At 40.0% G+C, this 14565-nt stretch overlaps 1 protein-coding gene across 9 annotated transcripts in view; it reads right to left on the bottom strand.

The window, feature by feature from the left end:
- LOC129180342 (membrane-associated guanylate kinase, WW and PDZ domain-containing protein 1-like) overlaps positions 1 to 14565 on the bottom strand; it is a 99227-nt gene that overhangs the window by 39625 nt on the left and 45037 nt on the right. For all 9 annotated transcript variants that reach the window (XM_054774727.1, XM_054774745.1, XM_054774737.1 and 6 more), the window contains one exon: positions 1297 to 1416. In XM_054774727.1, coding sequence (XP_054630702.1) covers positions 1297 to 1416 — 120 coding nt within the window. The remainder of the gene's footprint in view (positions 1 to 1296; positions 1417 to 14565) is intronic.

Here is a 14565-nt window from a genome sequence, read left to right as displayed (position 1 = left end):
CGAAGAAGGAAGTGGATGGCCCGGGAAGATTGAGGAGGCAAGAGAATGCGACAAAGCAACGAAAGAGAAGTAAAACAAAATGCAAAAAACAGACAGAAAATGTTGGCTCACTGGCTTGAACACCATGACGTGTTCCGTTCATTGTAATGCGGCATACATACCACGGACAGCAGATCTTATATGTTGCATCATCTCTTCCCGGATGGACGGGAAGATCTGAGACAAGGTTAACGTAGCGCAAATCAGTGAGATTAAGGTTAATGTACCTTACTAACATAACGTTAACCTTGTGGAGGGCTAGCTTTCTCTTAATTATGACTACAGCTGAATGTGTGGCAGTTTATTACGATGGCAATGTGACTTCATACATGATTTGCAAAAACACAGCGCTGTGAGTTAAGAAAATGAAAAATAAAAGCACTTTAGCTCACTAATCAGTAGCTGCTCATTCCTACCAGACAACACTGTGTAATGGAACAAGCAAGTGCGTGTCTCACTCACTTAGTTGAGAGTATTGTGTTCCACCACAGGTGTCCACACTACATTTCACGTTGAACACTGCAAAAACTCAATATCTTATAGATAATAGTTGTCTTATTTCTAGTCAGCCTGTCTACGTTGAAGATTTATAAATGCACAGCCATCAACATACTGTAATATGTCATTTAGTCTTAGTAATGTCTTAGTTTCATTTGTATAGTATTGTCTCTTGAGATGTACTGTAATAAAAATTGTTGCTGAAATGTGAGGGGTGTACTTGTGACATACTGAATTAACAGTCATACTGTATGAGTTGTTATGTTATTAAGTTATGAATGGAACCAGGCTTCCTCACTTTGCTGGATGGTCACAGAGTCCTGTGGACAAGTTTGTGACATTGTCTGTGTGAAAGGAAGAAGTGTGCCAACACAGAGCTGTGGACCGCTGCCAAGCAGGTTAGTGTTGTAACATTCTCTCCCAGGCCTACAAACACACAAACATATCGCCTTCCAGATAGACACACGCTTCATGCACATATCTAGCCAACATGTGGCACGTTTATACACGCACACAGGTTTGTGTAAGTATGAAATTTAGAGCATGGGACAACGTGGTCCTAATGGGGCAGATGTAGCATGACCCCTGTCCTTTTGTCACATCTAATCTGAATCAACTGTTCAGTCCTACAGCCCACCCGCGTGTAGAGAAATATTTATTTGAATTGTTGTCATACGCTCTCCGTGTCTGTGGTGAATCAGGACACCTGCATAAGTCACACAGAATGTCAGTTATTATCATTGTCATAGTCGCCCTCACCCTCATATGTTCCGATTTCGAGTAGTGTGCCACTCTCTTCAAGTTCTAGGAAGTCCTCCACAGACAGGAAGTTGTAATCCACCCCTGGCACCTCTCCGTCTCGGGGGGTGCGTGTGGTACCTAAAGTGGAGGAAACAAAATTAAAGGTTAGGTGGGTGCCTTGGCTTCAATTAACGACAAAGGGATGAAGGTGAAAGGAAATATGTCTTTCGCAGCATGCATACAGTAATATCATCTAGCTACTACTTCATAGATTAAAATCCGTCAGAGGGTAGTCAGAATTTTGAGATGGAAACAATATGGAAGGACATGAGAGTGCTGGGGAAAAATGATTGGCTTGCATTACCAGTGAGCTCACAGCACCACAGGAATCTGCAGCCTGCTATATCAGATGATAAAATAAAGGTCACTTCTAGTGACGAGCATTGTTGTAGATCCATCCATCCATCAACTCGGTGAATCTGGAATCCTAATACGCAATGATGCTTATTCTATGATGCTAAAAGTTGCACTTGCTGCATTCTCTCCCATTAAGTATTACCACAATAAAAGCTTTTCGGTGTGGCCACAAAAAGCCTGTGACAACCACAATGACTTCTCATGCTGAAAGAAAATCAGCACTACTTCACTAAGGATGCTGCGTCACTTGACTCGAGTTAATGACTGTTCTTTTTTTTTTTTTTACTTTACAGAAGGATACTGACACCACACTAGGCTGGAACTATTGTGCCTTTGCTTTGACATCATGGAGATGAAATGAGATGGCAGGCCAGATGGTTGACAGAATTAACCACCTGTGGTCAGTGCACATGTGTTGACATGCATATACAGAACCTACATAAAGACAGTGTGCCTGTCTCTTCAAGCCAAAATAAAAGTGCCCTACTTGGTTGGTTTTCTGCTGAAGATGTGATCAAATTAGATGTTTCTTGCACAGCATCCATGTGGTCTATTCAGGATTAGCAGTAAAGCTCATGTTTGACACAAGACCAAAGTGGTTACCTCACCAACATGCACTCCCTGAGGGCACATCCAGTCCACAAACACCTGATAATAAGATGCTTGTATGCAGTGCTGTGGTAAAAAAGGCTAATGTGATTTGTCTACGGCTTTTCTACCTTGAACTGTAAAACAATACTACTAAATTGAGGCAATTTAGTAGACAAGACCAAGCGTTCAGTCAGCCACAAAACAAATCCCTCACATGAAACTCAAAAACATGAAGGATCATCTAACAGCTTTGTATTCACCGAAGGGGCTCGAGATGAAAGTGAAGTTGTCTGGGAGTTTGACTGGTAGGACTGGGTGGTCCCATAGTGGGAGATGCTTCACAGGCTTGGCGAGCTCTAATGAAGCCGTCTGCTGAGGCGGGAGCGGAACTGTTCTTCGAGGCTATTCCCAGCAGTGGAGGGCTTGGATAAGATGAATAATTCTGGTGTGCTTATATTGTAGAATATTGACAACTAGAAACCTTGAGGCTTCGTTAATATGTGACATCACCACATTATTTGTCTCTTATAGTGACAAATAAGAGACAAATATTTGGTTTCATGAAACACAGAGTGAGAACATTTCTTTCGCTTCGCTTATCATTAATTATGATTCAATTAAGTGAAGCAAAATATCAAAGAAATTCTCAACTATAAAGCACAGACCACAGTAAAGTATCCCACAAGATATTCTCCAATCATGTAAGTTTCTGCATTAAAAGGGCAAAATTTCATCAACTTGGGCTCCAATGGAAAAAAATGTGCATGAACATTAAAAATATATATTTGGGATCATGTGTGTTGTTGACACACATGACTACTGACATGTCCTTAACTCTTATTGCAAGACAATAATTGAAAACTTTCTAACTATTAGGGGTGTGAAGGTACTATTCAAAATCAGATCTTTCTGTGAGGAACATTTGTTATGTTACAGAGCTGTAGTGAGTACCCACACGGAACATATTAAGAGAGGGACAGGAAGCGTAACTTATAGTCACGCGTCTACTTGAAAAATACAGTGCAGCCCAGCCTTTGGCTAATGGGAGTCATCGTTAGAAATAGTGCCAAGGCAAAGCAAGAGGTTAAAAACCCTCTTGCTTTGTTAACTTCACCTCCCTGGTGAAATACGTATGGACAAACGGACAAAGAAGAACATGGATAAGAGGAAAGCCGTTTGCCGGCATTGTCCAGTTGAGAAATGGGGCTGCAAACTGGAACTGTTAATGCTGCACTTCACCAAACTGTAATTATGCTGTACCGTTACACTCTAATAAGTATTCTTGTCTATTTCCTCAAATGTTTTTAAATTTTAAGGCTGAATTAATGCACTGTTACAACACTGACAGCTTACCATGTATTATGCCCAATCAACACTTGTCACCTAAATACACTCATAAATTATCTTTACTGTGCAATCAATATCTCTAAAAGTCAACATTACATTCATATCATACTCAAAGGCCATGATATGATGCACTAAATTGGTTTGTCTTTTAAAGTGTTTGCAAGAAACCAAAAAAGCAGCTACAACTACAACAATTTAAGTCAAGAATGCATGCTTGAAAGCAAATATTCCACAGAATTAATTTGTTAAATAATAAAATACAACAAATTCACTGTTTTTGTGAACTGAAAAGTTTTCGAAGTTTTGCCAATTTTGGCACTTTTCCTGACCACAGATCTCAACTATAATTACAGATCTGTGTGCCTACACAAATGGCTTAAATACCGTCTGACGTGCTAACAAAACAAGCTAACTGTCGTGACAGTCCAAAATTCAAAAGGTGTTGACTATGTTTGTAATGAGCAGAAAAAGAGCTTCTACCACCGAAAATGCAGACGAAAAGGATGAAAAAAAAAATCCAGGAACCACGTGCGTTATGATTATAATGGAGATAATGGTTAGGGGTGTCCCAATCCAATACTGATATTGGATATTGGTCCGATATCAGCCAAAAAACAATAGTGCATTATATCGGCCTGCATCTAAAAATCTCCGATTGGCACACCAACACAATCATTGCATCCTAGACTTCATGCCAGCACTTCTATCCAGCAGCAACATTTCTATTCATCATGCAGAATCCACGTGAACACAACAACAGTGTGTGCTAAATTGCACTAGCCTGCGCAGAAAAGACAAAACTATCATGTCGATAAAACTATACACCTCATGCATCACAAAGTAAATGGGTCAGCTTTTCTCATACCACTGTTGCTATTCTCTGTTTAAGTAATATAACTTGGTCAAACCATTTGCCAGCAGTAAGTCGAGCCTCTTTCCAGTGAACTTTGGCCTGGCTGCCCTTTGTCACTGTAACTTTCATGGACAGAATTTTTAGGCGCAGTCAAGGCATTGAGAGGGTCAAGTTTGGGGGCCTTGGGATCTTTTCTCTGCTATTCGCAGATGATGTGGTCCTGATGGCCTCATCAGGGTTTCAGCTTCAGTGTTTACTGGGGAGGTGTGCAGCTGAATGTGAAGCTTCTGGGATGAAACTCAGCAGCTCCAAATCCGAGGCGATGATTCTTAGGCGGAAAAGGGTGGATTGCACCCTCTGGGTTGGGAGTGAGGGCTTGCCCCAGGTGGAGGAATTCAAGTATCTTGGGGTCTTGTTCATGAGTGAGGGAACATTGGAGCGTAAGGTCGACAGATGGATCGGTGCAGCCATGAGCTTTTGGTGGAGACCGAAACAAGATCGCAGATTATACCAAAACTATACCAAAACCCACATCCCATTTTTATGCCAATCTTGGCCAATATTAGTTGGTCGATATTATCGAACATCCTTAATGATAATGCATCACTTTGTAAACAAATTGTTGGGCTGGAAGAAAAAGTGGATGCTTTCAAGAAGCAAAATTATGAAAAATATGGCATTATATCACAAATGATGTGTAAGGTTGATGATGCAACAGTCCATGTGCAAGAACAATGTGATCGTGACTGGGCTGCACACATTACATGCCGACCTTATGCCAGGGCAGCTGATAACAGAGGAGGAAAACAAGATGATGTTGCTTAAACAGAGCATCAGGTGGCCAACCGTCTGCAATCAAAGGGGGTGGATGCAGATGTCAACAACAACGATATATGCATTTCAGTGTCTGGCAGGAATAACAATACCACACCTGTCATCATCATATTCCATCTATGAGCATCTGACAAAACACAATGTCAACATCGCCAAAAACAGCTTCCTTTGTCTTTACACAGGAAGTGGACGAAATTGCAATGATATAAACCCTGAAAATAAGAGAAAACAAAGCATTGTAAGTGTCAAAATACATGTGACCTCAATAAATGAATGAATTATCAGTAATAGACATGGAGAAGGGGTAGGATTAAATAAGCGCTTCCTTATCCTTTTCAAACATTGTGCCAATGTAATCACAAATGCAATCACAAATGTAAGTTCTTAAGCATGTCTGAAGCAAATAAACCAGACGGTGATGTTCCTTAATGTAACCTTTTAAGCATGTGTGAAACAAATAAACCATACTATACCATACCAATTGATTTAGCACTGAGTAATTTTGCCATAGGTAATAGCACACACTACTTAATAAATTAATCAATGAGGAATTGGACCCTTTTGTCACCCCGGATCATAATTCTGTATCTGAGCAAGACCTTTTGGACAATTGGATCCTTCCAACTTTGGGGAAGGCCCATTTCTGTTACAACATGACTGTTCCCCAATGCTCAAAGCAAGGTCCATAAAGGTATGCTTGGAGTAGTTTGGTGTGAACAACTTGAGAACCCTGATCTCAATCCCATCAAAAATCTTGGGATGAACTACAACATTTAGTACACCATTTAGAATTACAACATTGAGGAGTGAGTGTGCCCTCTCTCGTGCCAAGTATCAGTAACCAAAGACCTGACCAATGTTCTTCTGGGTGAATGGACAGATATTTTTGTCTAAATAGTGCAGTTTTGGCTTACAATACTGCACTTAAATTTTGTTCCATTTGATGGCTAATTCCTGGCTTCATTCAGTCTCAGTTTGAATGCTCACATTGTGTGACTGAAACATTGTAACACTGTGGGAAACATTGTGGGGATCATCTTTCTTCTCTACGGCCAGAGAAACCATGGTTGGGCTGTACTCATGACACCAGTTCTGATCAACTAACTCAGCTACAATCAGTGGACTCTTTCTTTCACTGAGAAAACAGCCACTGTTCTTATGAATGGAAAATTGCTGGAATTCCACCTAACCAAGCAGAGACTATTATTTGTTCTTCTAACATATGAGAAGAAGAAATATAAAGGGTTGTTTTTAGGAGAATATCTGTGGACACGTTAAGTGCTACCTTTAGAGATGAACATCAGAAAAAGAAATGTCATGGCTGACAAGACATGACAACACCGTTGTTTCAAATGACCTGAAGAAATCATGGAGCAATGTCTCTGTTTCTATATGGAAAGAAGCATGAACTACACCATTTCTAGAAGGTACAAAACAAAAATCACATTTTAATATGGTAAATTGCTCTTGTGTGCATTTAATGGTATCTTGCAACTTGGAGCAATCAAATAATAAAGCAAGTAACTGCTGTTAACAGCAACTAACAATTGTAGCAGAACAAGAAAAGCAGTAAGTAATACACTACAGAGCATCGAAAAAAGGGCTAATCTCACAAACGTATCAAAGCTCCTGAAAGTGGGTGTTGACAGCTATTACTTTAAAACCGTAGAGGCATAAACGATGACGCTAACCAACTGTTCTTAAATGTCCTGCTGTAGATCCAACAGACATTAAAAATTCTCAAAGCTAAGCTAATCCTCTCATAGCTATCAGGCCTGAGGAACTTTAGACAGCACACAGAAAAACAAGATTATGCAGTTATGAAATTTATATATTATAAAGTTATATTATAGTTATATATTATAAAGTCAAGGTTTATGCTGCCGATTCCGATCATCCATGAGTAAGATCGTCCGATACCGATCACATGGATTAACTGAGTGCTATTGGCCAGGGCCGCCGTTGGACAATTCCAAGGGCCCCTGGCAAATAGATAACTAACTTTTGGGAGGATTGTTTTTTCTTTTTTGCTTTTATTTGTGTGAAACAATGTTTTTACTATTTGACACAAACCTGAATTTAATTTGATGCATATTTTGGAGTAATACAAATTATTGGGAAATAAATTGTTCAATATTTTTTTTTTGTTCAAGATAACAAAATTAACAGAATACGATAATACAAATAAATATCTTTATTAAATAGAAATCTGTCCTGCTTAACTTAAAACAGAATAAATTCTGTATCCAGGTTGCAGGGGTCTCCAACTTTCATCACTCCTCGAGCTGTCAATCATTTGTGTTTTATTTATGATTTGCAACATTTCAATTGTACACTAGTGAATTTACCAATCACATCTCCACTCAACCAGTGTGGCCATTGTCTTTGTGCTATTTTTGGTCATCTGTCATTGTATAAAGGTATAAAGTCGGAATTCAACAGTTAATAAAAAACTACGAAAAGTTGTAACAATAACTGTAGCTAGCTAGTTAGCTTCCACTAGTGACAGCCAGGCAAAGCGTATAAACAAAGATGTAAGAAAAGTCCAAAGTTTTATAAGGGAGTGATCAAACACTCTGCCATCGATTGGCAGCAGCAAACTTGTTGATTCCTTTGGGCAGTGGTCTTTTTTAAGTTCCCATTGTCCTTCAGGATGATGTCATAATGCTTCCCTAGACAGCGGATTCCTTACTCCTGAACCGCATCCTCAGCGAGTCCATGTGTGACATCACAAGCATAAGGACCTCGAATAGTACTTGGTAATGCTTGGTAATGCCTTGCAGATTAGCTGATGCGGTATATGTGGGTAGGCTTTGGTGAGATCTAGCCGGAGCACCAACAGCGTATTGTTGCTCCTCTTGGCTTCTTTGATGATCTGGCTAATCTATATGTTCCAGGCATCCCAAGTAACCTGGGACTCATTTCTGGACGACCAGATAATTTTCTCCTCAATGTCTAGAGATCTCTCTGAACAGGTCAAGGCCTGAGGAGTTCGGCTCTTTGGGGATGAAGCAGTCCCCGGCGTCCAAAGCCAGGGTTACTGCTTCTTCTTTCAGATTTTTTGTAGACCTTGTATGAAGGGCCTGATAAACCGAGCGCTGAACCTGCACAAGCCAGTCTCATCACTGAGCTGATTTACTCAAATGTGAAGTCTGCCACGTTAAAAGGGATGCCTGGATTGAGCACTGAATGCGGGAAAGGACATTTTCCAAATGGAAAATCTCTGTTGGAGTTGCTATGTGGTGTCTACGCTATCCTCCACCTCTTCCCTGGAACATGTCAATCACGAGCTATAAGGGAACAGGAGGTCATTACCTCCTGGGCTTTCCGATGGGTTGACAAGCTCGTCGTGAGTTTTCTCATAGCTCATGATTGGCTCCTGTGAAATAAAGAGCTAGCTCGTGCCACAATATGCCATTTTATGGCGTGGACATGTGCGGTTTATAGTCCGGTGCGTCTTATACATTGGAAATTACGGTACAATATAGTCTTTTTTCAACAGAAAAGAACCATTGTTAGTGTGACCAAAGCAAACTGTGGTTTTAGCTGCTCTTCTGCCACTTTGTAAATATGTTTCTCTTCATCCATTCAGGATAATTTATGATCATCTGGTGTGAATTATAATTTATCCCATCATGCAGTTTGGTTCCATCCCACGTCTTGTGGTGAAACCCTGACATCACCTGTTGCTTTGTTGTGCTTTTAAATACGACCTACAGATAGGACCTATGTAGACAGACCGGTAGTTACTTTTATGTTTTGAGTGTTCAAACCCAACAGCTAAGACCATAATTCTGTCCTTGAACATCCACATCAATTTGCCACTCCAGTCTGTTGCCACACTGTTGACACTACCTGTATAAGCTTGCGTTTTCCTGGCTATTTCTAATGTTAATGTATAATTGCTGATGTACAACAACTATTTTATATGTTACACCAGATATTGCTTTGCATCCAATTATATCATTGCAAGATGCATTGTTGGTTAGTGTATGAAAGCACACACAATTATATCTGACTTTACTGGGTTCTGCATAAAAGGCACTTGCCTAATAAATGCTGTGACTATTGTGGCTGTTATGCAGTTTCTCTGTAGGGTTAGGGATAAGGGGTTTGAGAAAACGTGCTGTGAAAAGTGGGCTTCAGCTAAAAGATGGAACACAACAGTGGAGACACATGGCACACAACAACCAAAGTACAATCACCTAACGGCTATGTGAAATCCCTGTCTAAACAAACAGCCACCACACTCTCCCACATTCTCACCTCTCGCTGTCTGGCAAACAACTGCCAACAAAGCAAACACAAACACAGCACCTCGTGCCTGTTGTGCGGCACACATGCTCCCTTCACAATCTTCTCTCTTATCTCATCTGCACATCGTGTTATTGAGTGAGTGGCATGTGCTGGATGCAGGCATGCTTGTCTGCGTGTACAAGAGAGGGAGACAGGTATTGATCTGAAAGCTGCTAAAAGGATCAGGGAGCCCGGGCAAGCCTATCCTCACTTCGGTCACGTCATCAACGTCTCTACGTGGATGGCACTGAGCTGTATGTGCAATATAGAAACACTTTGCTTACCCTCGACAAATCAGTTTGTAAAACACCAGTGAATTCCGAAAGTATGTAGTCGCACTGTAATCCAACGGCCAAGGTTCAAAATTATCCTAATGGTTTTGGTCAGTTGACAAACGCAATTCAGGTGAAAGGAAATTCAGGTGGCCAGTGTGGTTTGACAGCTGCTCAAAATGAGAGGTGACCAAAAAATGGTAAACAATGATGGACACTGAAGTGATTAGTGTGGCTGTTGCAGCAGTTATATCAGAACCAAACATGAAGAAGAAAGAGCAGTATTGAAAGCTTCTCTTGATTGAAGGGAGGTTTTTTTTTTTATTACTCTTATCCTGCCTGACTGAAGAGACACTGGCAACATTTCCACACAGAACTAAAGTAGTTTCATCTTCTAACTAAGTTTTGATAGTCATCGTCCAAGTTCTTACATTTTTCCAACCATTCAAGCGCCTGGCTCAACAGCAGTTGTTTTGCGCGGCGTGTATTCTTCCGCTGGCACGTGCTATCACTAGATAGAGTTTGAGCAAGTCCCGTGTTTACAGACCAATGTTAACTTTTTAATGAAAACTCTGTCGCACCCTTCCTGTGAGTCTCTCTGTGAGAGTGTATTACAGTGCTTTAACGTTGTAAAGTTGTATCTCTGTGAGTTAAACAAAGATAAACGCAACTGTTAATCCACATGTCCACCATTATCTAAAACTATTATACAGCTTTTTAAAGTGAAGTAAACATATATGCATATATACACAGCGTCCCACTTCAATTCATGCTTCCATGCAGGATTCACAGGGGCTCATACATTCACAAGTTAATGTCTTCATCAAAACAATTTTAAGTAATTGATTTTCTTATAATTATATATATTGCATGATTTGAAAGCAGCTACATTGTTACATAAAATGTGGTTTAGTCCCTTTTGTTAAGTCTAGTAATGGGATTTATGTTTTAATTCAGGGGTCACCAACGTGGTGCCCGCGGGCACCAGGTAGCCCCCCACGACCACATGAGGTGCCCGCAAGCCTGCTTTTCATTCAGGTTTTCAGTTAATAATGAAAGAACAGTAGAAAGAAATGCATTCTGAAATACAACATGTGAGTTGTGGACACCAGCATTTTGTTCATGTTCTGGTAAAACAAGCATATTCGCTTTGTTTGGGTTTAAAATAAGCTCTGAAAAGAAATGTTACAAAAATGAGTAGCTCTTGGCCATTTTCATTTTGTAAAAGTAGCTCTCACAAGGAAAATGTTGGTGACCCCTGTTTTAATTATTTCCTATTTTGTGTGTAGTCATCTTTTTTCACACTTTTTAATGTTTGCTTCTGCATTTGTTTTTGACCTGCTTGCAAATACTCAGTGGCTGACAGACAGGACTTTTCAATAGCTAGTAAATATGGTATATTGGTAATATGATATTGGTAAGTTGTTTTTGTGCATAGGCCTTTTATAAATACGTGTATTAAAGTAAAAACACATGTCCATTGTTGTGTATGTGTTTGACAGTGTTTGCATGCACACAGTGGTCTTCAGCCGCTGTGGAAGAAATAAACAACAATGAGGATGTCATACAACTTCATGTCAAAAAATCCAAACTATCTCTTTAAGGACAATGGGGAAAGAGAAGGTTTTTTTTCCTTTTTCATTTCGTCTCTAAATGGTGCAAGTGACAAGACATTCAGAGGCCAGTTTATGTAGCTTCAGAGAAAAGACCATCTGGCTACTTAATTTTTTACAATACAGGGCTCAAACGTCACTGTTTTGGCAGCTATACATTTTCTTCCTGACTCTCCATCAACAAACATTTCACTCACTTTAATATTATGGCAACATATACTGAACAAAATAAATATGATTGCCATGCTGTGGGGGCTATAAATATTCTATTCATTCACAAAACTAGACAGATTTTATTGGCCCACCACTGACATCCACATGTGCCTACGAGAGTGCAAGGCTAAAGGGTTAAAATGTAGCATAGTAATATTATATATTTTAACTGCAAATAGGCAGATGTTAAGGCATGTAAGTGCATTATGATTTTATGAGTCACCAGTTAAATTGTACTTCATATTTATAGTGTTTTTAATGTCCACACTATAGTGGTGCCCTATGGATGTCACTTGCTTATACACTGAAATCATTCAATCCTTATGTTCTCAGTTAGTGCCAAAATGCATTTTTAGGTGTTAGCTATACATGCATGGAATGATTTCAAGATATTTGTCATTCGCCGAGGAAGGAAAAACAGCAGTGTAGCCAGCATATTTTTTGCAGTTAACATTAGAATGAAAAAGCAGGCAGGCCTAAATTGTTATAGTTGGCATACAAGGATTGAAAAGAAACGTTTGATTTGAAGAACACGTACCTATACTTGGTAAAAATGATTGTGTAAATTAAAATATAATTATTGAGTCCTCATTTCACTATTTAAAGACCAGTGAAGGACTAACTGTCCTGAAGATTGAAGACTATGGCACAGGTTTGTTCAAAACCTCAAAAGTAAATGAAATATAATGCTTCTCACTATTGCTGGTGACTATTACAGTTGTCAGTCGCTACATTGCGGTTCGACATTGCTCCCTCACTCTATCACGTTTTTTCAATAAATTAATTAATTAATAAATGACCACTGTTTTGTGGTTTACTATGGACTACTATTAGTCGAAAATTATTGAAAGACAGATTATATGTAGTATTCGGGCCACTTGGCCATCACACTGATGGGACAAGACACTTGTCCAACATGACATAGTGAAAGGAAATTCTCCCATTCCGTGTGCAAGTGCTATGTTTTGGCTTCTTTCTTTGTCCTTCTTCCCCACGTCGTTTGAAACACTTTCTCAAATTTAGAATAAGTAAACTAGTTAGCTCGGTAACTTGCTATGCTAGCGGCAGCTGTCTTGTGTGTCCATGCAGTGATCCGGTAGCCTGCGCAGTATGGTGTAAACAAAGAATAATAGGCTTGTAAAGGTGACTATAGAGGTGTTCTTTCATGTCTACAGGGCTCTAATAGTAAAAATCATATTTAGAAAGTCCTAAACAAAATTTATATGCTCTGACTACAAAAATATTCAATTTATTAATATTGAATCCTACGTCATTTAACATTCATTTATTGAGGTCGCGGTTTCAAACCCACTAACTGTGGTAAACAAGGGACGACTGTATTCTGGAAATATTTTCATACAATAGGACATTTTGTTTTGATTCATTATATGTCATAATCCTACTGTCATGATCAAGGTTTCTAATAATTTGTACCTTCAAGAAATGAATACACCCATTTCAGTGAAAACAAGATGCTGGCGAAGTTAGCAAAAGACTTTTGCAGCAGTTCCTGAAAGAAACAAATTATTTTCAAATTTTCAGATTGAAACTAGTGTATTTATGTACAATAACGTCTCAAGCTTCATACCGCATTTAAAAATTTGACACATTCTAGTAATAGTGTCAAACTACAAGAGCAAATGTTAAGTACTTGTTTGAGGACATCGGGGTTATGTAATGTGATTGATTGTGCCAAGTAGTTTACTAAGCTTGTGAATTTTTCATTGGTTTTATTGTAGTTATTAAGTAATACTTATTAAGTAATTGTTATAGTAGTTTCAAGCAGTGCATTTGTTTATTCATGTGGTTGAATAAATTTGGGAATATTTACAAAACTGTAAATATTTCTGGCAAGTGGAGAATGAGAGTCAGCCACAACATCTACAAGTGCACCAACATTGGCGTAAACAACAGCGTGTTGACAATGATGGTGAACCACAACCCATGACTCATGTTTTTATTCTGTAGCCTGTATATTGGTTTTAAATTCCATCCATCCATCTTCTTCCGCTTATTTGGAGTCGGGTCGCGGGGGTAGCAGCCTAACCAGAGAAGACTTCCCTCTTTGTCTAGCTCTTTCAAAGGGATCGTGATACTTTCCCAGGTCAGGTGAAAGACATAGTCTCTTCAGCATGTCCTGGGTCTTCCTCGAGGTTTCCTGCCCTGAACACCTCCCTAGGGAGACGTCCGGAAGGCATCCTGACTAGATGCCCAAGTCACCTCATCTGGCTCCTCTCAATGTGGAGGAGCAGTGGTTTTATTCAGATTTCCTCCCGGATGACTGTGCTTCTCACCCTATCTTTAAGGGAGAACCCAGCCACCCTACGGAGGAAACTCATTTTGGTCGCTTGTACTCGAGAGCTTGTCCTTTCGGTCACTGGCAAAGCTCATAACCACAGGTGAGGGTAGGATGGTAGCTCAGCTCAGCTCCATATTTACCACAACGGATCGATGCAGAGTTCGCAACGCGTAGCAATCCGCCTGTCAATCTTGCGTTCCATCCTTCCCTCACTCGTGAACAAGAACCCGAGGTACATCAACTCCTCCACTTGAGGCAGGATCTCATCGCTGACCCAGAGATGACACTCTACTCTTTTCCGAGAACCATGGACTCAGATTTGGAGGCGCTGGTTCTCTTCCCAGCCTCTTCACACTAAGCTGCAAACTGACTCAGTGAGGCCCGATGAAGACAGCAGGATCAGATCATCTGCAAAAATCAGAGACCCAATCCTGCAGCCACCACACCTGATCCTCTTAAATCCCTGGTTGCACCTAGAAATTCTGTCGATAACTGTTATGAACAGAATCAGTGACAAGGGGCAGCCCTGGCGGACCTTCACTGGAAACAAGT

This window comes from Dunckerocampus dactyliophorus, chromosome 1 (genome assembly GCF_027744805.1).
Source record: "Dunckerocampus dactyliophorus isolate RoL2022-P2 chromosome 1, RoL_Ddac_1.1, whole genome shotgun sequence".
In the NCBI taxonomy this organism is placed as follows: Eukaryota; Metazoa; Chordata; class Actinopteri; order Syngnathiformes; family Syngnathidae; genus Dunckerocampus; species Dunckerocampus dactyliophorus.
Note: the sequence above shows the minus strand (reverse complement) of the source record. Positions and strands in the feature narration are given on the sequence as shown.